This window comes from Podarcis melisellensis (assembly GCF_964234715.1).
Source record: "Podarcis melisellensis genome assembly, chromosome: 10".
Classification (NCBI taxonomy): Eukaryota; Metazoa; Chordata; class Lepidosauria; order Squamata; family Lacertidae; genus Podarcis; species Podarcis melisellensis.
In genome coordinates, this window is record NC_138542.1 from 26,111,881 (window position 1) to 26,138,377 (window position 26,497).

At 38.9% G+C, this 26,497-nt stretch overlaps 1 protein-coding gene across 18 annotated transcripts in view; it reads left to right on the top strand.

Moving 5' to 3' along the window:
• Window positions 1–26,497, top strand: part of NRCAM (neuronal cell adhesion molecule) — a 137,447-nt gene that overhangs the window by 98,087 nt on the left and 12,863 nt on the right. For 7 of the 18 annotated variants that reach the window (XR_014172559.1, XM_081928923.1, XM_081928936.1 and 4 more), the window contains 9 exons: window positions 785–1,010; window positions 1,216–1,331; window positions 2,254–2,458; window positions 2,782–2,904; window positions 4,354–4,539; window positions 12,762–12,887; window positions 15,187–15,339; window positions 19,251–19,382; window positions 21,959–22,037. Coding sequence is in view for 17 of the 18 variants with exons in the window: in XM_081928923.1 (XP_081785049.1) it covers window positions 785–1,010; window positions 1,216–1,331; window positions 2,254–2,458; window positions 2,782–2,904; window positions 4,354–4,539; window positions 12,762–12,887; window positions 15,187–15,339; window positions 19,251–19,382; window positions 21,959–22,037 (1,346 nt within the window). In the remaining variant the exon portion in view is untranslated. Of the gene's footprint in view, window positions 1–784; window positions 1,011–1,215; window positions 1,332–2,253; window positions 2,459–2,781; window positions 2,905–4,353; window positions 4,540–12,761; window positions 12,888–15,186; window positions 15,340–19,250; window positions 19,383–21,958; window positions 22,050–26,497 lie in introns of all 18 variants that reach the window. The other 11 variants (XM_081928935.1, XM_081928938.1, XM_081928931.1 and 8 more) reach the window with 5 other exon arrangements.

The following is a 26,497-nucleotide window of genomic DNA, read 5'->3' on the forward strand; positions in this document are numbered from 1 at the left end:
CCAAAGAAGGCGTCCTCTTTGGGCTCCAGGAAGGGTCTCATCACAAGCTGTAGGGCAGTGGGACTTTGTTGAGGCTGCTCAGCCTCCCCACCTAACATCTGACGTGTGGGGTAGCGTAGCAGCAGTTGCTAACCCATAAGTCAGCTGAGCAGCCTCAACAAAGCCTCACTGCTCCTCTGGCTCATGAGGAGAGCCTCCTCAGTGCCTGAAGAGGGTGTCTTCTTTGAGCTCTAGGGAGTATCTTCCCATGTGCTGAAGGTTTGTTTAGGCTGCTCAGCTGCTACACAGGAAACCTTCCCCATGCATCAGCTGAGCAGCTCACTATAGCCCCGCTACACCTCTGGCTTGCAAGGACACCCTCCCCAGAGCCCAAAGAGGATGCTTTCTTCAGACTCTTGGGAGGGTCTCTTCGTGAGCCACAAGGACTCTCCAGGGTGCTCCCCAGTTCCGGTTTACTGGTGTTGTACATGTGTGCAGTTGCACGTAAGTAGATCACACACAAGTGGGGAGTTGCCTGTATAAGAATAAAATTTCACTAAATTATATAAAAAGGGGAACAATGAAACTGCTCATGAACTACAATATTTCTGAAAGGGTTTGGTTGGAAATATCTAACTATGCAAGCAATAAGATTTCACAGGAAGCACCTGGTTAAATTGGCATATTGTGGAATTCTTCAACCCAAGGTCATTGGTTTTATATAATTATTGTCTTATTTTCTGTATTTTCTTTAAATGCAGTAGCTAACTATAAATTTCTTCTTCTTCTTCACTTTCCATTTTAGCCCTTAAAGCATTTTCAGTCCAACGGTCCAGGGCTCCAGTACAAAGTCAGTTGGCGGCAGAAGGATGGCGACGATGATTGGACATCTGTTACAGTTGCAAATGTATCCAAATATATTGTGTCTGGTACACCGACCTTTGCTCCTTACGAGATAAAAGTGCAGTCGTTAAATGATTTGGGACCTGCTCCAGAACCAACAACAACAATTGGACATTCTGGGGAAGATTGTAAGTTGATTAATTTTATTCTTTTGCAATAATCCTTGCTGCGAGGGCTATACATTTATCGCAATGCACTGAAGCTTTGATAGTAATTACATTATGGTGAAATATATAGATTCACAACCTAACTTCTAGACTTCTGAAGTCTCTAAAGTGTCATGGGTATGTGTAAGTTGCTCTAACCTGGGATTCATTGAATTTTCTCCAACAGTACCAATGGTTGCTCCAGGCAATTTGCAGGTACAAGTTGTAAACAGCACCTTAGCAAAAGTGCAATGGGATCCAGTTCTGTTAAAGTATGTCCGAGGTCATCTACAGGGATACAAAGTAAGTTAACCATTGTAGCCTCTTAAACAATATTTACTCTTTGTTTCTATTTTTGGGGTGGGAACTTCTAGCTATGAGTTCTGAACTCTAAATATTAAAGCTTATCTCTTTTTATAGCAGTCTGTTTCATTTTCAACAGCCAGTATTTGATTGAAATAGCTATTCTGTCAGCTTCCATGTGATTAAAGTAACTGCCCGAGCCATTGTGCTTCACTTTCTAGAAGAAAGGCCATTAGTTCATTCTGTCAAAAACGATTTTTAGCCTGACTGCTGATATCCTTTACCCTTAAGTGCTTCCAGAAAAGTGTGACGTGAATGGTTCTGAAAATTAATATAGCATGACTCAACCAGGAATTATTCTTTCTAGTACAACTAGCATTAGGGGAAAAAATCAGCAGGCTTGAATAGTTATTTTTTTCTACTGATAATAATTGTGAATTTTACCTTCTCATACCAGCATATTAGATAAAACTTAAAACAATTCACTTTATAAATAATGTTCTGCATAAACCTGGCAGGTACTGTGTTATCAAATACTATCATCCTGCTGTGCCACTAAATCGCTTCAGATTTGTTTCTGATAAACCTTTTAAAGTAATAAAAATAAAGGTGAATGCAACATATATGCCGTGTAATTGTCATGGGCTAAAAAAATTAAATCACACCCTGTAACCACAGATGAACATGAACAGTCTTAAAAGCACTTGATTAAAAGGATCTGTTGGTGGGGCTTATGGGCTTTACGTCCAAATAAACATGCATAGGATTGCATATATCCAAATAAGCATGTTTAGGATTTTGTATGCCTCATTAAAAGAGCCTCAGAACCCTAAATTGCATGTCAGAAACCTTTATCATAGTATGTTGCAAACCAGTAAAGCAGTGGATAAATATTTTTTAAAAATATATATTTAATTTTTAGATTTACTATATGAAAGTGGAAAGTTTATCTGGAAGAATTAACCAGCATGTCGAAAAAAAGGCACTGTCTTTTCCTGGAAATAAGACACATGGAATGTTGCCAGGACTGGAGCCATATAGCACTTACAAATTGAATGTTAGAGTGGTTAATGGAAAAGGAGAAGGACCAGCAACCCCTGATGAAACATTTAAAACTCCCGAAGGAGGTATGCAGTTAGAAAACAATAAAGCTACTCTATTTGCATTTAATGTTTCAAATGCATTTTACATTCCTGAAAATCATAATCCTATCAGTGATCACTAGGATTTCTTGAGTAAAACATGAATCAGATTAGAATGTGGGTCTTACATTGTGCTACTACCTAATCAGTATTACCGTACATTGTGTAAAAGGTGGAAGTAAATGTAGGGCTCATTTACACTGGCTTGTATTTGAACTTTATTTAATTTTAGTTAATAATGGTGGTGGTGGTGATGGCAAGTTTGTTACTTATTATCTTTAACATGTGTCATTTTGTCATCTTAAAAGTTCCGAGCGCACCCTCGTTTTTGAAGATTACCAATCCAAATCTGGATTCCCTCACTTTGGAATGGGGACCACCTTCTCATCCAAATGGTGTTGTGGTAGGATATATACTAAAGTTTCAACCAAGTGAGTAGACAGTTGTTTTTCATTTCTCAAAACACATGCTTACTGAATAGTTAATAGCAGCTTTTAAAGTTGATAATATATCTTTGTAGGGAACAGATTCAGGTAGGTAGCCGTGTTGGTCTGATGTAGTCGAAATATAGAATAATAATAATAATAATAATAATAATAATAATAATAATAATGTCCAGTAGCACCTTAGAGACCAACTAAATTTCTTCTTGGTATAAGCTTTCATTTATATATATATATATTGTAGGGAACAGTTTATAAAAAATGCTTCAAATGGGAATGGGCAATGCTAAATCAAATCTGTCGACTTTTAAAACTTTCATTGTATTCCACTTCTGCATTCTTGGTGTCCCATTCTTATAGAAAGCAGGTTGCATGATAGCACTTTTCTCTCTCTCTCTCTCTCTCATGCAATCTGGCATCGTGTGGTTTTGGAATGCCACCTGATGGTTGAAGGCAAAATCACTGCTCAAAATCGCTACCTCCTCCCATCAGCCTTCAGTTTTGATTCATGGCTGATTTATTTTTTTCAAAGCACTCCACTATGCTTGTTTCAGGTTTAGGTTTTCCATGTCTGTATGGTCTGTCTGTCTGTCTGAGTTAACCTTGCCCAACCCTCAACAACTGTTGGTGTGCTTCTTCATTTAAAAATAATAATAAAGTTCTTTCCCACTCCATTCCCTTTCAGCTTTTCCAGCGCCTGTCACTCCCTCCAATTTTTTTGAGAGCCAGTGTGGTGTAGTGGTTAAGAGCGGTAGTCATGTAATCTGGGGAACCGGGTTCGCGTCTCCGCTCCTCCACATGCAGCTGCTGGGTGACCTTGGGCCAGTCACACTTCTCTGAAGTCTCTCAGCCCCACTCACCTCACAGAGTGTTTGTTGTGGGGGAGGAAGGGAAAGGAGATTGTTAGCCGCTTTGAGACTCCTGAAGGGGAGTGAAAGGCGGGATATCAAATACAAACTCCTCTTTTTTATTTTTTTTTTAGCCTCTGTTTTCCTCCCTGCTTGCCTTGGCTACAGCCTTAGAGGCATGAAGAAGATAACACACAAATCCATGACTTTCCACGGTACCAGAGAGCAATGCTGCATAATTCAATTTTTACCTAGGGCTGCTGAAAAACATATTGCTTAGTGTGCCAAAACATGTGTGCCATATGGCTACATAGAATCATAGAATTGTAGAGATGGAAGGGACCCTGAGGATCATCTAGTCCACCCCCTGCAATGCAGGAATATGCAGCTGTCCCATACAAAGATCAAGCCTGCGATCTTGGTGTTATCAGCACTATGCTCCAACCACCTGAGCCACCCATGGTCACATGATTAAGGGAGTTTACTAATTCAATATATGTAGTAAAGTCTGGTGCAATGCTTTTTGATGTAACAGTTATGTGCTTCCAAACAACTACTTAACTATATTATTTGTCCTGTCTTTCAACAGTTAATAACACACATGAATTAGGCCGCTTGGAAGAGATCAGTATACCAGCCAATGAGACCAGCCTGATATTAAGCAACTTAAATTACAGCACTCGATACAAGTTTTACTTCTACGCACAGACATCAGTTGGAGCTGGAAGTCAAATAACAGAGGAGGCAGTAACAATTATGGATGAAGGTAAGATGGGTATGTATAAAGAACGTCCACTTACATTTGAATAATTGTGCTGTTTTCCTCTCTCTAAAAATAAGTGAATTTAGCTGTCTGTAGTAGGAGAATTGTCTCTATGGTTTTGGTTTTCAAGGAAAATGTGGTGCTCTTGGAACTGCTGTAAAGTTTATCCCTAGAAAACCTGTGCATAATTGTTTTACAAGGGACTTGCATATGCATATAGTCACTTATATCTATTGTGTCATGCTAAACTATGCCTTTTAAATTGTCACATAGCTTTCCAGGCACCATAGCTGGGCTATGGTCACACAAAATTCACTCTAAAATGGCTATATGATCATCTTGCAGCTGTCTGTATTTTATGAAATGGTTTCCTTGCTTCCCACTGCCCAATGAAAACAAGACTTTAGGTCATATCTGGATTGCACTGATTTTAGAGATTTAATTTCTACTTTTAGCATTTCCGTGCGCTGCTCTGGTTCGCCAGAAGCAGCTTATTCATGCTGGCCACATGACCTGGAAGCTGTATGCCAGCTCCCTCGGCCAATAAAGCAAGATGAGCACTGCAACCCCAGAGTCGGTCATGACTGGACCTAATGGTCAGGGGTCCCTTTACCCTTTAGCTTTACTTTTTAGCATTTATACGTCCTGCAGTCCTGAATGATTCAGTCAGAGCTGCCTCCCCACCTTACATTAAACCACTGTGGATTGTGCAGTTCCACGTGGGTTTTTTTTTCTTTTCGAGTACAGATATACCCTGTGGGGAGAAATCTCTACCTGAAATATATATTTTTACCCATACTCTCCAATATCCGACCAAGTGCACAGAAAGTTGCCATTTGGACCTGCCATTTGCTTTCGTAGCTTAATCATTGGGATGTATTTGAGCAGATACCACAGGATCATTAGCATGAAAACAATAGTCATAAAGCCATGTAAAAGCACCTGTATACTGCAGCTGTCTATGCATTACCATCATGTATTATACCCCGAATATAATGCATTGTATTTTGTATCAGTTCTCTAGTTTTGGCTGCTGCATCAGGATTCCTAATTAAAGCCTGTTCTGCGGGTATAATACTTTCCTCTGAATCACTGCCCTGAATCTAATGGTATCCAAAACAGGGATTAAAGCCAAAACCAAACATAGCATAACACGTATGATGCTAAGCAGGGGCAAGTTACAAGTGAAAGAAACTATAAAGTGGCCTTCCTTCAGAAAGCAAGTCCTGCTGTTTTTGAAGATGCCAGACTAAAAGCATCATAAAAACTGGCAAATAGAGGAAAGTAATGCTGGTCACTTAGAAAAGAAAAGAAAAAGCTGTCAGGCAAGTCCTTTATTTGGACAAAGCAACCGACAATTGTCCTAAGTTTGGCAGAACAAGGAAGTGTCTTTATTCTGGAAAACTGCTATAGTGTGTCTGTGTGTGCGTGTGCACATGCATGCACACCTATGATTTAACTTAATTGCACATTAATAAATTATAAGACAAAAGGAAAAGTGGTTAAGAAAGATATCTTTTTTTAAAAAAATAATAGTAGGTGAAACAAATGCATGATTATTAGCCTTTGTTTTTAAAATCACTCTTTAGTGTGAGTGTTTAACTTCTTATTCCCTTCTTCTAATACTTTAACTGCATGCCTTTGTACTTTAATATATATGTGTAGATTTATAGTATAGATATATAGATATATACGCTCCTTTTGTTGTACCTAATTATGTAGTGTTCTTTTATTTTCTTCCATTTATGCTGGTATTCTTCCACATGACCTAAGTGCAGGTAAAGATGAGCATGAATTGTATGGATTTTTGCAGATTCTAAATTCAGTTTCTTTAAATAGAAATCAGCCTGTAAAAGTGGAAGGAACAATGCAATTCATTAAAGGAGAGTGTTGCGCTGATAGAGGGAATGTTTATGGGACATCCATCAATTTCTTTAACATAGTACCTGTCTTATTGCTTCAAAAAGCATATGTGTATCTACTGTCTTTCATGACAATGCATTAGACAGGCTCTGAGGAGGAGGCAAGTTTGTGCTACAGGGAGGAGCTCATTTTTCTATCACTAAGGCTGCTTTGTGGCAGTAATGATAGCTTGCAGGTTTCTCCTCTTTCAGAACCTCTGAGAATGCCTCTGCTAGCAATGGGGGGCGGGAGTAAAGGCTTCCCTCCCCAATTAATTAAAGCATTGGTGAGATCTAGTGTCATGTATTTATTGGTCACACCAAGCTTTCAGATGTCTGTTTCCTGTAGAAGCAAAGTGGGCTAGTATATTGCAAATAAAGTGGAAGCAAAGATGCTATTAAATAAAGTTCACTTTTCAAAAACACACACACAGACATGTACAGTCAGTTTATTGAATGCCATCTTTTGCTTACTTGTATCCAGTATACCTTTCTCCTTATATGTGTCGCCTTAATAAACACACAGAGAGGATAGTTTCATGACCATTTTGGTTCCTATTTTCTATTGCTCTATTGGAGAGTTTTATGTTATCTGTGCATAGGCTGACCTGTTAAATGTTCTGTTTGGTTCACAGCTTATAGAACTTATTAGCTGAAAGTTAAGATGGCTGTTGTTATTAGCATAAGAAAGTGAAATATAAACAATAATTGGAGAAATGGTAATCAATACTACTATCTAAAGAGTAGTATAGCACTGTGATGTTGGATTAAAGCATCATGGATTAAAACATCATAATGTTGGATTACTTCCTGTGGAATTTCAAATCAAAATTTCAGAGAATCTGGACCCATCAGCCTATTTCTGACTCATGTCAGTTTTCCCCATGTATATATTCATAAATTTATTCCACTGCATTATTCTCTATTTTTAAAAATCCCATATAAAAAAAATTCTGATTTAAGTTTATACTTAAACACATAATGAAACACAATATACATATAAACTACATGTTAACCTAAAATTTGCATTGTTTTATGAATCTGGATGCTTTCTTGAAATGAGAACTGTATCGCAAAATTCAGAAAAGCTTGAAAACTGAAGGGTAATTATATTCCCGCTCTTGGATTGGTCTAGGAGGTCCTAATTAGCTCAGTTTGCTTAAAGATGTGGTCTACATGAGATTCCCACCTATCCTTACTTGTTTTGTTGGAACACTTCAACGAAATATGATTACAAATATCAAAATAGTTTCATGCAGAAATTATTTGGTATATTGTGCTGACGTTATGTAGCAGTTTGACACCTTACAACCACAACATACTTGTTCTGGTACATCCATAAATTATGTTGTTGTTTTTACTGAAATAGATGGTTGTCATTGTTGGTATTTTGCCTATTTATATGAATTAACTGGCTATTTAACTTGGTTAATAAAAAAATAAAGCTCTCTAGATATGTAGTTTATTAACTGAAGCAGAGGATAACAACAACAATTGTAATAATAATAGTAATAAATGATTAGTAGTAGTAGCAGTAGTACCTCGCCCATCTGGCTGGGTTTCCCCAGCCACTCTGGGTGGCTCCCAACAGAATATTAAAAACATGATAAAACATCAAACATTAAAAACTTCCCTAAACAGGGCTGCCTAAAACTCAGATAGTTGTTCATTTGCTTGACATCTGATGGTAGGGCATTCCACAGGGCGGGCACCACTACCAAGAAGGCCCTCTGCCTAGTTCCCTGTAAACTCACTCAGAGTTGGACCTCAGTGTCCGGTCTGAACAATGGGGGTGGAGATGCTTCTGCAGGCATACTGGGCCAAAGCCTTTTAGGCTGGATGTTAGCATCTCCTGTTCATAATACAATCATCTGTATTGGGGTGGGGGAGGGACCACATTGGCAAAGATGAAAAGTATTTGTTTTCCTGAAAATAATAATAGTAAGAGTAAGAGTAAATAGTAAACAAATAATTCCATATGCTGCCCATCTGACTGGGTTGCCACAGCCACCCTAAGTGGCTTCCAGCAAAATATAAAAACACAATAATACATCAAACTTAAAAAAATTCCATATACAGGGCTGCCTTCAGCTGTCTTCTGAAAGTCATACAATTGATTATCTGTTCAACATCTGATTGAAGGGCGTTAAACAAGGTGGGTGCCTCTACCGAGAAGGCCCTCTGCCTAGTTCCCTGTAACTTTACTTCTTGCAGTGAGGGAACCGGCAGAAGGTCATTGGAGCTGGACTTTACCTGCTTTGTTAGATTACTCCAAGAGAAACATTTCCAAAATCTCAATTCTCCATAAAGTTCTCTCTGTGCCTAGAGCATGAACAGATTCATGTTTGATTTTGCTCTGAATGCATCTCTGCAGAGTGGAGCACAGTTCACAAATGAGCTAACTGACTGGTAACAATGTGTTGCATCATAATGTAAACTGTTATTTTGAGGGAAGCAAAGATTAGTCTTCAGACATTTTCAAGAAATCAGTCAGAATTAAGTCCTCTTTATTGAAGGAATAATATCCAATTGTGTTTTGTCACAACTTCCTTTAATTTTGCATATCTGTTGCATCACTAAAAGGCATCTGTTTTGCAAGTTCGTCAAGGAAGGTTCCTATTTTTGAGTACCTAGAACTTACACAGGCTCAAAGTAGGGTGATTCTATATTTTGTTTTACAGATGCAGAAAGCAGGAAGTTGATTTCAGTTCCAGAAACTGGGTGATGGACCATTGTGGGGGTGGATTAGCACAATCTTAAAAATAAAAAAACCTCTGATCTTTCCCCTGACAGTTTCTTCAGCATTGTTTCCAGGGGGAAAGAAATGCATGGTATTTCATTCCTCAAATGGTTTTGCATGCTGAATAATGTTCGAGAACATGTTGTGAATTAACCACATAGAACACACAGAGGTGCTGAAGAGGCATCACTTTACCATACCTTTTAACAGCTAAGGTTTTCATTTTATGAAACCCACCTCTTTTGCTGAATTTATGCTGTTCTTTTATGATGGAAACTGTTTTATTATTTTTACTGCTTATCTGTGTTTATTATTGTTTATTACATTGCTGTAACCCGCCCGAGGTGAAGGGTGGGTAAAAAAATCATACAAATCATTAATAAAGTAACAAACACAACCTACCATGCACTTCAGCTATAAAATCCTTTTTTACTTGGTCATCTCTGGGATTGCACAGGTTGTACCATTGCAGTTCTTGATGGGTGCCTCCTTATGATAAAAGCCTATGTCCATCAGAGTGATGAATGGATGGTTATTAGCCTTTCAAGATAGTTATAACTAATATTATTATTGATCTGCATTTTAATAATGATTTTATGTGCTTGTTTTCCTTTTGCAACTTGTTCTCCTATTGTATCGAGTAAAATGTCTTTAAAAGAACCTGCATGGGTGTCCATTTATGTATGTGTTGTGTTGACTTAACAGGTAAGATGGTGCTGTGATGTATGAAACATTTTTACTCTGTAAAAATATTTTCGCTGTTTGTTTTCCTCTTTCCTGCTTTCTCTGATGAAGGAAATTCAGAGAAGCCTTTTGAAACCCCTTTTTGAAACCTTCCCTGTTATGCATACTGTACCAGAGACGGATTTAGGGTGGCGAGACTGGTTCCCCTGCACAGGGCGCCGAGCCGAGGGGGCGCCTTCCCGCTTCCTTCACAAAGCCTAAGTAAGTGCTTGCTTCGGGAAGGAGGCACGAGGGCTTTGACAGGGTCCCTCCAAAAGCCTAGTTAGTTCTTGCCCAACTCTGTGAAGTAGGGCTGCAGGACCCTGCCAGAGCCTTGTGCCTTCATCCCAAAGTCCACTGCCTTGCTTAGCCAATTCAGGAAGCTGCTACAAGGGCCGGGAGGGCATCAAACTTTGGCCTTGCACAGGGCACCATATTACCAGGGTCCACCCCAGACTGTACCTACCAACATATAAGGGGAAGGATATTTATCTTATGGATTTTAATGCTATCAAAACAGCTGAACTGCAATGTTCCACAGAAAGAAACTGCCGGAAAGAAATTCAAGAATTACCAAAACAATATGAAAATAGAAAGTTATATTTCTGTGTGTCTTTATGGTTTTCCATCAATCCGTAGAATTACTGTCACTTTTGAGATGTTTGCTAGCCTTTTAGATGTGGCTAGCCTTTTAGCTGAGAAGTAGAATTATTAAACATGCCTCTTTATCTGGAAATGTCACACTGAATTGAATGGGGCATACTCTTAAATGAGTTGCATAGAATTAAACGGTTATATAGTTAGTTGTACTTCATAATAGACTAACATAGCATGCTTACTACCATGTCATATGCAATGTCTGCTAATCCTGTAGTCACTAATTCTCCTGTGGTGCCAGAGTGGAACAGAACTCGGGGACTCACCTCCACTGGGTTACCAGGCAGGGTCCTCTTTAATAATAATAATAATAATAATAATAATAATAATAATAATAATAACAACAACAACAACAAAGTACAACACCATGAGGAAGGGTTTCTCTTCAGCTTCCAGGCTTGCCTTGCATTGTTGGCAGGCAAGACAGTTGTTCAGAGCATCACACACCTTTGTAACAATTTTGAAAATAGATTCCCCCCTCCCTTCCCTAATCCTTCTAGTTAGAAATTTGGATTATATGTAGAAGGACACAAAAGCAAATTTGGGAAGGAAAAAAGGATACGTGAACCTGTTGTCCACTTCTATTTATGGAGATTGTTTATATAGTTTGGGGAAATATGAAGACTGCTTACCTTCCAGTTTCCCAACCTCAGGGCCACCAAAGCACTCCATTTTTTTTATAACTTTGGTAAAATCCATTTTGTCCAAACAGGTGCAAGACATTTACTGTCTTTCTAAATGTTCCAGCTTATCAGGTGGCTTTGAGAGGTACTGAGTCCTCCTTGTCCTACCATAAACATTTTTTAAATAGAACTACAACACAAGGATATAGTGGCAGCAATAGCCACTCAGCAAAATGAGGAGAAGAAAATGGGGACAAGAATAACTCTCATGGCTCCGATTTTCCGCCTTTTCCTGTTTGGGTTTCACTGCAACCCTCCCTGGTGTATTAGGATGACCTACACATGGGGGGTTTTGCAAAGCAATGGAAGCTAGGAGAACTAGAGTATTTCATTCCACTTTTCATTGGCAGGTCAGATTTCATGGAAGAGCAGCAGCTCAGTGATAGAGCATGTGAACACCCCCAGTTCAATCTCCAGCTTTTCAAGGTAGGGTTGGGGAGGACTTCCACCTGGAATCCTGGAGAACCGCTGCCAGTCAGTACTGAGCTAGATGAACCCAGTGGTCTGAGTCAGTGTAAGACTGTAAGACAGTTTCCTATGTTCCTATCCTTTCATGGTCATTCATGTACTGTTTCTGAACAGAGATTCGATCATAGAATTGTAGAGTTGGGAGGGAGTTGGAAGTCCAACCCTCTGCAATAATCTTCAGTGGGGACAGATTTGTCCATCCTCACAATGGTTAGAAGACAATAAAGTCTATAAGGATAAGATGCCAGCTCACTATAAATGCAATACTGCTATTTCCACAGCCTACAGAAGCTCCCCAAGTGTGCGCAAAGCTGCACCCTCAAGATTCATGCACACCTTTGCTAGACATTATCAAATGATCATACTTGTAACGATGCGTTATCCTAATGCCGCATTTCATAGAAGGCGGCTTTGGGATAAAACAGTTGAATCTCCCTGCTGTTTGGATACAAGAAAACTTGGTACATCTGAATTGAAGGCTACCCCACCGCAGAGAGGGAAATATTGACATTGTCTATTCTCATTCTCAGTGATTCAAAGGTGGGGTAGTTTGCAAACAGGTAGATATAGAGAAAAGCTAGAGTTATATTCTTGGAAGCCCATTCAGTATCTGTAGTGGGTTTAGATAGTTTGACTCTAGTAGGAAGTTCTTTTTCTTTGTTAACCATAGCAGTACATTAGCTCCAGTGTTTTCATGCTTGTTGTATTAGATCTACTAATATTATTAGTAGACCTCCTGTCAGAGTAAAGTTCATGGTAGAAGCTTATCCAAACTCTTGTCACAGCCCAGAGGCTGAGGGGAAGCTCCTCCCCTTGGTTCCATTTTAAAGAGGACCGTGCTTGGTAACCAAGAGGAGGGGCTTTCACCAAGCGGAAGAGTGGTCCACCTGAGAATTGCTGCTAATGGGAATTTATGGTAAGTCCACATTTTTCATTTTTCCGAAAACGGAAACAAATCAATATTCTATTCCTTAAGATTCAGGTTAGGGAAGAAGTTAAAGCTGGATTGTATGAGATGCATGCAGCCTTTCATATTTTGCTCTGTTTTTCTTGTGTATTTAGTGCCGCCAGTGTATCCAGGGATCAAAAATGTTACGGCAGCTGCTGCTGAGACCTATGCCAATATCAGTTGGGAGTATGAGGGTCCAGTTCATGAGAACATTTATGTTGAATATGGTGTGGCAGGCAGTAAGAAGACATTTCATTGAATTCTTCCAAATGCTGTAATATATTTCAAAATATTTTAATAATAAGAAAATGGCCCAATATCGACTTAAGTTTTCAAAAACTAGTTTTGCTTCTAAAAAACTGCAGCAAACTTTTTAATATGAAGTGCATAGAAGTGTGTACAAGCACACATTTGAATTAATGTCATTTTATTGTATTGTTTTAGGAATTAGAGCCAACAGCACTTAATAAAATGCCCCTAACTAAATGGACACGCATGGAGCTGCACATAGAGTTTTCTATCGCAGCTACTAAATTCCTGTTGATCAGCTGTTTAGTAGGTGGTGACTGAATCAAACCCTTTCCCGCACCCCCAAACGGCAATTCAGCAGAATTTTTAGCATTGTTTTGAAAAGCACACACAGCCCCAGAGGGAATTGCTCATGCAGAAACTGTGTGAATTGGTAGTTCCCCACCAAGCAGCATATATATGTGAGGAAGCACTGCTTCTGCGTCTGCAGTTACTCCTCTTTCCCCACCTCATTCTGGTGAGAGTTGATGAGGCTGCCCATCATAGAGTACATTCAGTCTTATTAAGCACATACATATTTGTTGTGCTTGGAATTCTGTTATTAAAACCTCATTAATGCAATGCAGCTTCAGAGATACTTAACCTGAAAGGTTATGAAGCAAAATGCTTTAAACTACAGTATATTGAAACTGGGGTTTTTTTGTGCCATTAAATTCATATGTAGCCAATTAGTCTTCATTAAAACTAGAAAGCCTGATTTTCTAAACATCTTCAGGGCAGCAATTTGATGCACCTATAATCCTAAAGTGAAATGCTTGATGTTTTGATGGCAAAAGGTGTCTGCTTGTTTGCTTTCCTTTAGTTGTATTATGTCCATGAGGTTAAAATAGAATAGAATAGAGTTGGAAAGGACCAACCAATACAGGAATCTTTTGCTCAATGTGGGGCTTGAACCCCAAACCCTGATATTAAGAGTCCAAAACCCTTCTATACCTACTGAGCTATCCCCCCAAAGGTCACTTTTTGGTGGTCAGGGCATATTACTTGCCCCATTACATGAGAAGGAAAATAATGCCATCATCAGTCCCCAATAAAGTCCAGTTTCAGAGAAGCCTTGTGTAATTACACAATGTGTATCTTTCACATTTTTAATAAATCCTGAACAGAAAGATGTGAGAAGCATATCTGAATGGAAGGATTTTCACTCTTAATTCTGAGAAAGATGAACTAGGCAGAAGTGGGCAGTTCAATGAGCCACACAAATTCTGGTTATGAATGAATTCCTCCCCTTTTCTTTGCTTGATTGTTGATAAATTAAGGAAAATGTAAAGAAAAATCTAAGTAGAAAATGTGCCTTTCTTAAAAATTTAGGCTTTTAATGCCATTTTCCAAGAAAACAAAACTATAATCAAATCTTTGTGGCCATTTTAACAGTTAAAACAACCTTCCTTTCCTCTAGCAGACTGATCAAAATGAATCTTTCACAACAGATGAAAAATTAGATTGTGACTGTTTCCAGGCTGATAGCTGCTGCAATAGAAAGAGAGAGAAATAAAGGCACCTTAAAGGCTAATAAATATATAACAGCATAAGCTTTCGTGAACTGGACTCCAGTTCATCAAATGCATGAAGTACTATTCTAATTTGACAAGTATACACCCACATAGGGTTGGGAGCAGGGTTATAAGCAGTATATATTTCATTATGAAATGAAATGCAAAAAGTACAAACTGTGACAATTACAGTATATCTTAAATGCACATAAAATCATTTGTGACTATACTATTCATAATTATTAATGTTGCTTTGTGAATAGAGCCTGTAATTATTTTACATCCATTTAAAGTCGGATATAATTATTGTAGTCTTCAGGTTTTTTTTCAACTCGTTCCCTTCCAATCTCACTCTTTATTGTTTGCACATGCACACACACACACACAGTGTCCTCTATAAGTTGTTCGACTACAAACCCCATCAGCCCCAATCAGCATGACCAAAATTCAAGGAGGATTGTGATTTTACAACCTCTGGAGGGGTACCACATTGACTAAGGCTGTATTAGTCCATTAAAGCACGTACCATAATAAAAAATATTAGGCTTTAAGGTGCCACAATACTCTTTGTCATTTAGCCTACAGTTTACCTAGATATTGTATATTAGTAAATAACAGCAAAATATTTTTGAGATGGAAATCTAAACTTTTGCCAAACGGCAGTAAGAAGTGTAAGCATGAATTCAAGACAGTGAATTTAAATACTCCAATTGTTGTGTTCCTAAAAATTTTGTAGGCAAAGAAGATTTGAAAAAAGAAAATGTTAATGGTTCCCGGAACTTCTTTATGTTAAAAGGATTAACACCAGGAACATCATATAAAGTCCGGGTTGGTGCTGAGGGTCTTTCTGGTTTTAGGAGTTCAGATGCTGTGTTTGAGACAGGTCCAGGTGAGGCACACCATACCAATTCTGCCCTGCATTCAGAATTGTGATGCGTTAAGTGCTGGGAATCTGAAGTAGTGTTATGTTTGTATATTTATATAAAAATTATCCTTTTCTGCTCTATCCAAGGGAGAGCTAAAATGTGTGTCTCATACTTGCACCAGCATGTCTTTGGTATGCTCCATGAATTTGTTGGTTGTCTTTATCACTTTGCCATTTGTTGTAAGGAAGTATACATTTTTCACGGCTCCTTTTGAGGGGCCCTTTTTAATTCTTTGTTTCTGGATTGTATATTTGTGTTAGAGAATAACTAAGTCTAAGGACATCGAACTCAGATTATCAAACTGGTTCCTTCTAGCTTAAGGATCAATAAAAATGTATTAACTTTGTTGTTCTGATAGACCAAATGTATTAAAACCAGAATACGTATAGTATTTGGCATGTTTTGTACTGAATCAAATGTAAGAAGGGAGATAAAGAGCGTCTTTCCATTTATCTTGATAGAACAGCAATAATTTAAAGAGGAAAATAATAGTTTTTGTTACCAATATTTTGTTACCAATGTCATGTTGTGTGGCATAATCATATGTGTTTAGGGGGTGTGCTGTTGGTACAGGTGTTGGTTGCATATTGCATATACACTGCAATATTTCAAAAGCAATGCAAAGAACAAATGTTAACTTTATGATGTGGAACAATTAGAAAGATACCAAAGAACCTGATAAAAAGGGCCAGTTTAAAAAGTTAAAGTCATGTACTCTGATTATATATGGGAGGAATGCAAAGTGTTCTTCTACATGCAACCCCATGTGTTCAGAAAGGGTCCTCTGGTACAGGAAAATGCCAGTACAGACGAATCCCCACTTCTGTGTGATCAACTTGTGTGTGACTGCCAGGAGTGCCAACTCTAGGGGGACCTGGGGGCCTGAGCACCCACAAAAAAATCTTGTGGGTGCTCAGCATCCACACTGCAGGGCCCCCTGCACAACTTACAGTCCCTGTGAGTCCTTGTGAGACCTCAGAGATGCTGTTTGAGGCCTTGCAAGACCTCGGAACCTGACTTCCAGTGCCCCAGAGCTTCAATTCCACTTGTGGATATTTTTAGTACAGTACTTTTGATCTGGATTGGAGAGAGAGAGAGGCAGAAAGAGTATTTAAAGGGTGTTTAGAGGGTCTCCCCACTTACGCAATTTTCACTTATGCACATGGGGTGCTGGAATGTAACCCCCTCGTAAATAGGGAGTCACCTGTACTCATAACACATGGTCAGCACTACCTATTCTGCAAGTACAAACTGACAATAAGCTTAAATTCTAGACACACATTTCATTCTTCTCCACTGCCCTGGGCAATCAGTACTGCCTAGTTAAGGGGCTATAATGTTCTTCTACATTATATATTTCCAATGTATGGCTGTTTGAAAAATTGTATGGCATTATGGTAAACTCTTAAACCATGATGTCAGTGTATTTAGTATAGTCATAGTAAAATTATATGATCTGGTCTTAGTTCAATTCCCTACAATACCTTTTATCAGTTTCCTTCTGTGTTTATAGCAAAGCTGATAAAATTTAAACAGCAGCATTCACAGCTTTTTTATGTAGAAGTTAAGTGAAACTCTGGCGATAGGATGACACTTTTCTTGTGACTATTGCTGCAGAAGCTAACTGATTATGGGTGGGGGTGGGGATTTCACACCTGCAAAGCTAAAACTAGACAGCAGATTTCCACAAAAATAGCTCATTTCCCAGATGAATACAAAAATAGCAAACCATTGAATCATATAATTGGAGAGGACCTTGGTGGCCTGGTTGGTGGCTTTACCAGAATTCATGGTCCTAAAGAACACTAAATGTCAGAACCTTCCTGAAGAGCTGTAGGTATTCTGATGCAGTGTAGACAGCCCATACCACAGGACATGAAACCTATAGAGGGCCCTGAATGCTAGTGAACATGCAAGGGCCAGTCCATGTTTAGAAGAACATCCCCTATAGTCCCTTGGACCTTTTCATGCTGTTAATAGTGGAGAGAAGGTGTGGAGCTGCCTTGCTAGTTCCTTTCATCACCAAGGGAAGGGAAAAGGGGAAATGTGTTTTGGAGAATGCCGGGGACAGTTAAAGATGGGCAAGAAAGTAGCAGGAAGATAGTGGGGACAACTTCTTTCCATGCTCATGGATTGACTTGGCACAATTCGTCTGCATTTTCCTGAGTTTTATTTATAGGAAATGCAGAGAAAGCCAAACTGAAGAGAAGCATGGCAAGATAATTACATTGCCATAATGTAGCAGCGAATTTTCATTCCTCAAACTAAATGGAATAATTCAGCATCTAAATTCTTGCTTAGTGACAATAAATATGAGGAGGTAAAATGGGGCAAGGCAGGGGGGGTCTGAAACCCCAGATTAGACTCAAATCTACATAACATGTTTGTGGTCTCTGAAAGAGTTCTTGTTCATCATAATAAGACATGATTTCATATTAAGTAAGCACAGTGCGGCCCATTCCTATGTCCTTGCAGCTTCTGTATTCACCAGGGGAAATTAGCAGTGTGCTTAAAGAAAACAATTTGTGCGACACAACTACAAAAGTTTATGTAAAAAAACAAAGAAACAAAACTTGGGAGGAATCCAGTTGATACCCTTGTGCTCACAGAAGTGTTTTTGATCCAGTGGAAGTATCTGCTAATGGAAGAAAAGTGATAGTGGTTATTTTATCCCTGTAGCCTCCAGTACATCTAAAAATGGGCTCCAGAGAGGAGCAGAGGAAAGGAGGAAACAGCTACAATTTCCTCTCTAGCTCATCCATTAACAGAGGCATTGCTGGATCAAAAGCACAAGGGTACCAGTTAGATTCCATCAACTGGGTTTTAGAAATGCGTACTCCTTAGCAGGATAAACAGTATCCTGGTATGCAAGGAATATCAGAAGCTGCAGAAGTAAGTTACTGTCTTTTCTTGTTACATATTTGGTACATTATGCATGGAGTGTTTCGTTTAGTTGGCATGAAATTTCAGAATACATTTGAATGTTATATGTGCATGTCTTCCTTTAATGTTTGACCCTAAACTTAATTCCTCATAACTGCATGTTTGGAATATCTATTAAGAAAATTGACTTTTAAAAATAATAAAATGTTAATATATTCATTTGAAATTGAAAGTTTTATGAATTTTAGTCACTAGCTATGTTGGTCTTATGGTTATTTTTCAGATACTTTATAAAAGAACCCCAGACCTTAACGTAATCACCTCTTATTTTTATAAAGAACGCATTTTCAAAACCACAGTGCAGTAATCCTGTAGAGTACAACTGTGAAACTTGTAAATATCTACACAGAAATCTTGTTGCACTTCCTTTTGCAGAAAGGTAAATCTACTCTGCATAAGTAATGCCTTCAAGTGGATCATGCGGCTTAATTCCACAGATCAATTAATTTCATATACTGATGAGCAAGTGTAGGAACCTGCTTGACTGAACTAATTTGACTGTCATCGTTGACTTTAAAATCTGCTTTAGGAATGTGCTATAATCTTGCTGGTAAAATTATGCATCCTTTCTGCAGAAAGCTGTGGACTCAATGACTTTCCTCCAAATTTTGCATTATAAAAATATTAGCCATAGCCACCTCCATATATAGGGATCAGTTAGCAAAATAAGTAGAATATGCTAAAGAAGCAAATATTACAGATCCATGACATGTGAAGCATGCTAAATAAATCAAATGCATAACGCTGAACATCATTAATTAACCTTGCTGCAAATCCATTCTGAGGTCAAATGTTCTTAGATACCACATTCAGTGTCATTCTTCTGATGCAAATTTAATACATAGAATGTTTTTACAGAATGGTTGTGAGTGAAATTACTCTAATGTAATGGATATTTGGGAATAATAATTAATCTTTTTCCATTTTCTAGCAAAGGCAAGCCGGCAGGTTGACATTGCTACTCAAGGATGGTTCATTGGTCTCATGTGTGCAGTTGCTCTTCTCATCCTGGTTTTGCTAATAGTTTGTTTCATACGGAGAAATAAAGGTGGAAAATATCCAGGTACGATATGTTGCACTGTGAGTTTGAATATTTAATTCTATTTACATTTAATATATTCTCTACTCTTAATTGCCCAAATCCAGATTACTACATCAAGGAACCCAAATGATTGTGGGTTTTAAAATAAAATAAAATCAAATAAATCAAATATTTTCACAGTAGTTCCCTGGGTCATATCACAAAGTGCCTTGAAAGGCACTTTGGGATTTATCCATGCTGATCAAACAGACTTCTACTGATACAATGGGATTTCTGTCTCCATTCCTTCCCCTGATTTCCTCAAAATCTGGAGGGTCTCCCAACCTTCTGGGGCTGATTTTGAGGGTATGTTGAGGCCTAGAGGCATCATGAGAGGAAAAAGAAGTTTTGTTGCATGCATGGAAGTATTTCGTGTGGGCAGAGCTGCAGTATTAGATAAAACAGTTCGCCATACAGTGTGGGAAGAAACTGGGAGTAGAGAACTACTTGTGCTGCTCTTTGGATCTGTAATTTGATTCAGATTTATTTCTGGAATTTTTGTGAAATCTTAAGAATTTGAAGCAATTTAACTTGGCAGCAATTACAGATTCAAAAGTGTGACATAAATGCAATTATATAGAACTGTTGTAATCTTGAGTTCAACCCTGAAAATAGTTCTTCCAATTTCAAATAATGAGTTTTCATTTTCTCATGCTACTGATAGAAATTTAGCTTCTATCAGTGACATCTTTGGGGTTGTATCTTCCATTGGATATTTAACATAAAATTGAATTGACATTCCTGGTAGTTTGCTGCATAAAGATCCAATTGTATGCTGCTGAATTCCAGCATAGAAATCACAAAGCAGAGGGGCATATTCTATAAAGTCTATTATTACAGGGCATACCCTTGAGCAAAGATGTTTGCCAACATAGCTTCCCCAAAGCATTTCAGATGGAAGAACATTAAATCTTGGTTAAGAAACTTGTATATAATTTTCCCCATAGTTAATAGAAAATAGTTAAGTCTATAGCTTCCTGGGTCATTAGCTTGTTCTCTTCCAACTGGAAGGGATCATACCAGAACTGTTTATTGTAATAAGAAGGGCAACCACCAATTGTATTCACCAGTGCTGATTTACTTTTATAAAGTCTTTTGGGGTATAGTCAATCCCTGGAGTCTTCCCACTCTTAAACTGGTTAATTATAGAGGGTTGCTCAGACAGTATTATAGCGTTTTCCCATGAGCCCACCACACAAACAAGATACTGGGCAAAACCTCGCCAAGCTTTTTGCTGCAGTCTATGGGCCACAGTACCGCTGGGCAAAGGCATCCCACACTTATTGGGCTCGGAATGAGGCTTATTATACGGTTATCCATCAAAGGAGCTTCTGTATTTTTGTTGTTCTGAAGACTTGGTATCATTAGTGATTTCATATGACCCATTAGTGTCCACTAAAGATGCAAACCTATTAACTATTTTAATTATAAATGGCAGGCATGGTCTGTGTTGCCCAAGCAACATCATCTCTTTTACTTTATTTAGATTTGGGTTTATTAATCATATCTGAGGGTGGGTGAGACCTTTTCCTTCCTTTCATACTGGTGATGATAATAAAAATGGTCTAAAGACAATTCACCTTGATTTAAAACAAATTACACGGAAATCAAACATACAAGTACACTTCAACTAAAACTGAATATAAACATAAAAATCAGCTGTTATGCCTACCGGCGTGGTTGCTCAAGAGCAAACAGGCAAGATCCCCACTGATCTTTTCAAAGGCTTTCTTATTGGTGCAAAAACATTTACAGTGCAGAACGTCTCAATTCCATGTCTTGCTCAGTCACTAGCAGAATCTGAGAGTGGGCGGTCCTTAAGCTTTCCCTAGCAGAGTAGTCTCTTTCCCCCCCATCCGACGCCTCCCCTCTCTGCGCATAAACCTACTGCGCAGAGAGGGCATGGCTAAAGGGGGGCCTGCCTCCCCCCCTTTGCTCATGCACAGTGTCTTGGCTCTCTCTTGCATCCTCTGAGCCCTGCATCCCTTCCCCACTAGAGGCAGGGCTTTCCTCCTCCGCGGAGGAAGTGCTGCTTCTCACGATCTTTGGAGGCTCCCTGCAACCCACCTGCCCTTCAACCTCTCGCCTCTGAGCTGATGGCAGTTCCCTGACATCAGCTAAAGAAAGTATAATATAACTCCTGCAAGTTACAAAGCCTAAAATAATACCAGATACCTCTTTCCTGCTGTTTCTGTAGTAGAGGCTTCTTTAGAAAATGCTCTGGCGGGATGCAACCCAAAAGAAAGTTGCTGTGTGTTATGATGAAGATCAGCATTCTGTCTGCAGATCTTTATGTTCCATGGATATAGTTGCAGTCCAGTTTATCCTTAATAACAGCAAAGCACTGCTGGATTCCAGGGTGATTCCAGCATGAACCAAGGCAGTCCTTCCCTTTTTATAACTGCAGTAGGAGATGGAGATTGCAAGGGTTAGGTGACTGGCATACAGCTGCTGCTGCTGCACACAGGGTCCTTCAGAAAGCACACACCCCACTAGGGGTTGGCATGCATCACACTTCCAGTCCTTGCTAATTGTTATCCTCCATTTGTATGTTTTAGTGAAAGAAAAAGAGGATGCTCATGGTGACCCAGAAATACAGCCTATGAAAGAAGACGACGGAACACTTGGCGAATACAGGTAAGCAATTATGTTAATTCATACTGGTCATGTCTGCTTGATTTTGAAGAGAACTACTTATTTTTAACTCTTGCTCCACACCGTTCAGAAGTATTTAATACTGGAGGTGTTAGTAGCTTCATCAGCTCAGCATCCTCAAACATGATGTCTCACCAACATTAAGAATATCATGTGGTGTCACCCACAAATATATTGATGTAGGACCATAGCCCCACTGCCATTACCATTGCAAGGCAATTCACAGGCATAGATACCAACATATCTGATAGTTAATGATCCACTTGACTGTAAGGGAAATTTGAAATTCTATGGGTGCAGTAATTGTGGCAAAGCATAACGCAAGGCATGGCAAGGCATGGCAGCATCTCCACTGCTGTAGGAATGTTTCTAGAGGAAGTTGTGGAGTTCCCCCAGTGTTTCATTGTCTTCTGGTAGCCTTGTTCCCACACAGCCTCTGTGGATTACAATCTACCGGAGCAATCCTATGCATGTTTACTCAGAAGTAAGTACCATTGTGTTCATTGGGGCTTACCCCCAGGTAAGAGTGCAAGGATTGCAACCTATGTGGAAAATCTTAAGATTATACATTATGATCAACCACAAATGTAAAATACAGATCCAAATTGCAGTATTGTTAACCGAATACTTAAAACAAATTTGGATCCAGGGTTTTACTTCATTCATATGTCTCATATATTTGCTTCCAGTGTTCACTGTGATTTTGGGGCAGTTTTGTGCATGTGTGATTTTTATTTTTACTTATTATTTAATCTTTCTGCCTTATTCCTTTCAAAGCAGGAATAAAGCAAAATATATGAATGTTCTGTATTAAATCCAGGCTTAGTAGTAAAAAATATAATTGATTTCAGCGGTACTCAGATTTTGTTTTTTGTCTTGGTAGTGTAATAATCAAACATAGATGAATTCTAGGCATCTTGTTCAATGGTAGGAAAAAAAATAGCTAAGTGATATATGAAGGGTAAAAATCATCAACTTGAATGGATAAAAATTAGGTGGTAGTTTCAAATTAGCTGAACTTTGTTAAGTTCAAAGCCAGTTCATTGTTATCTAATAAGAATAATAAATTAGCTATATTTCTTGCCTCACAAAGGCGTGCTATTCAAACTACTAATAACAATATATAATATAATTCAAAGAAAGCTTTATCATTTTAATCCAATGTGTTGGTTTAAAGAAGAAAGGATGATTTATTTAAAAGGTTAGCCTTTTGTGTTTTGTTTGTGCGTTCTATTATATTTTAAGATATGTTTATGTATCATTTTAAATACTTTGTTTCTTGTATGTCATGTACTGTAGTGCTCTAATTGTCATTTTTAACGAGTTCAGTATATTTTTGTAGCTTTCTATCTATAGGAAATTAGTCTTTCATTTAATTGTTCTAAGCTGTGTATTGTAGTGACAGAATTGTTCACAAAGGGAAATTATTCAAATGCTAACTTGTACCTATGATAGCTTTCTGTTCCCGTGTTACCTCATAGTCATGCAGAATTATGCCAATTCTCTGGTGAGTTTTTGTTGGGCAACTCGGTTCTAGGTGTGATCATCAAATCTATTATCATGTGGGACCTAAGCCAGGATTTTGGTCTATGTCTTGAAACAACTAGCATGTTAATGTGTGAAATCATCTATGCCATCGTCAGTTAGTTGTACGGTTAAGTAAATGATTGCATGAATCTTTACTACCAGATTTTATATGTTTTTTAAGAAGTCGCTCATCTAATTCATTTTGCTAAAAAATCTCCTTTTAGACACAAGTTCCTGCGGCATTCACAGGTAATAATAGGATTTGCCCCCTTTTCTCTTTAGAGACAGAGCAGATGCAAGCAAATATTCAAATCACGGAATATGTGTTTGTAACTTTTGTGCAGCCCAGCACTGCTACCATTACCGGTAATCACTTTCCTGGTTCATGCTGCCTCAGGCAGTTCTAAAATGTGATTCAGTGTGTCTTTGAGGGAAACTTTTTTTGTTTTTGTTTCATTTCCCCCCCAAGAATTCGAGCATTTTGAACTTTTTTCATCACTTCAGGTCCATGTCTCCGTGGACAGTAAAGAAAACGGACAAAGGAAGAAAGAGAGACTGTAGTGATGTCACTCGTTTTCCCGAAGCAGACCCTGCCTTTACCAAAGCAGTGTCTGTGTGGTCTCAGAGAGCCAACCTATCCAGAAGGTCAGGAGAGCAATCCTTCATCACCAGATCAGAGACCTCTCACAGGACAGTCAGGAACTCTCCAAAGCATTTAAAAGTAAATTCCATCTCCCCTTCACTTTGTCGGAGGAAAAATAAACCAACGGAATGGCAGCCTGAGGGTATTTCTAGATACCACACTCTGCGGCAGCAAATAACAGAACTGGATGAAGGGTCAGATTCTCAGGTAGGACAGCGTCCCCCATATCAGCAAAGGTCCAACAAGGGCCCGGCCTCCACACAACAGTGGTTCAACCACACAATAGGCCCCAACTCAGATTCGGAAGACAACTACAGGGGCCAAGTCAAGAAGGTAAGACCTTCTGGTGCTCCTAGTATTGCTTGTAGTTGCTCCAACTCTGACAATAGTTCACTAATGAGGTCTGTTGTATTACCCAAAACTACTACCATTTTGAAGGATACCCATGCTGTGGCCAAAAATGCTGTAGCTTCTGCCATGCAGGCTGAACCTTCTTCAATAATGGACCCCAAGGCATTACACACAGTGATTACTGTGGCCTCCTATGAAACAACTAGAGAGCACTGCCAGTTATTGGTACCTGAAGCTGTGGACAGTGTGGAAAAAAATTCAGCTTCTACAAAAAAGCCTAAATTTCACAGTGACTTGGAGGATGAGTCGCCTCCTGAGAATGAAGAAGTATCATTTGCTTCCTTACTGGAAGTAGGAAAGTATAGTGAGCCCATACGTAGGTTCAAAATGGAGACTCAGAACTACTTATTCAAGCATATTCAGAAAGAACTACAGTTAAAACACCACAAAACTGAACAGTCAGCAGAAAGTAGCATGATAGATAAATCCCTTCCGGTTCATTCAGCTGTTCAAAAACTAATTCATAAAATCTGGAATAAACCCAATGTAAGACATGTAGCTCCAGCAATTCTACATGAACTGTATCCTCTTCCAGTGAACAAAGCTGTGTTTTGGGGGACCATACCCAAGATAGATACTGCAGCAGCTAGTAGAAATGCTAAGACACGCTTCTCTGGAGTTGCGGGCTATGTCCCCAAACATCCAGTTGATAGAAAGGTTGAGGCTATGATCAAGAGATCATTCAGCTTAGTTTCAGCCCAGCTTAGAGTATCCCTTTATTCTGCCTATGCGTCTAGGGCTTTATTAGCCTGGCTGGAAAAGGAGCAAGCAATAAGGGGAGGCACACTGAAGTCACCTTCAAGCAAGTGGAGAACACGTATTCTGTGTGGAATTGCAGCTAATTTCATTCATGATGCTGCTCAGGATTCTCTCGAACTCACAGTTAAAAACATAGCATGTCTCACAGTGGCATGGAGGGCTAGCTTGTTGCGTCATTGGCCCTTGGACCTAGGCATGAAATACCAGCTGTTATCCCTACCATATTGTGGTGGAACTTTATTTGGAGACTGCTTGGGACAGGTTTTCAAAGATTATGCCCAACATAAGAAATCCCTCCAACAGCTGAAAAGGAAAATACACTCTTCCACTTCTTTTCTTTATTATCCTCACAGGTGTCACACAGCCTATCAGTTCCCCACTAGGTTAAAAAGAGGGAAAGGTTTGCAGTCCTTACATCTCATGAATATGAAAGGGTATAACACTCAAAGAAGTCACAAATGTACCAAGAGGAGACTTCTGACATAAATGCTTTCCAGGAAGCAAAAATAGTTTCAGTCAATAAAAAGATGACACAAGGGGAATGAGAAGCTATTTCACATGGTTTCTTGTCTTGATCAATTTAAAATGCAGTATCAGTTTTAAACTCTTTCTGTATCACTCTCGCTGTCTCTGGTCAATTTCCTTCTTTTCACTAGGGGAATAGGTAGATTATTTAACCAACTGTGTCATTTGTTATCCATACTGGATACATCCCCCCCCCCCCCCCGATTTAGAAGGGGATATAGGAGTCTCAGAGTGGAGACACACAGACACACACACACGCACGCAGAGAGAGAGAGAGAGAGAGAGAGAGAGAGAGAGAGAGAGAGAGAGAGAGAGAGAGAGAGATCTAGACTGAGGTAATTAGTACTTTCTGTTTTGCTCAGCCAGCACAATATTTAAAGTCTCTCTGTAGAGTTTGACTTCTGGCTTCATAAAATTCACAAAGGGGTCCCCTGCCCCTTATTTTTAAAATTGTGTTCAAAATAGTAGCCCCAGCACTTCTTAGCTCCAACAGTTCTGGCAGAAATTAACCAACCATTCCTATATCATTTAAGAAAATTAAAGTTCCCAGGTGATATATTGTTAGTCCAGATAATCC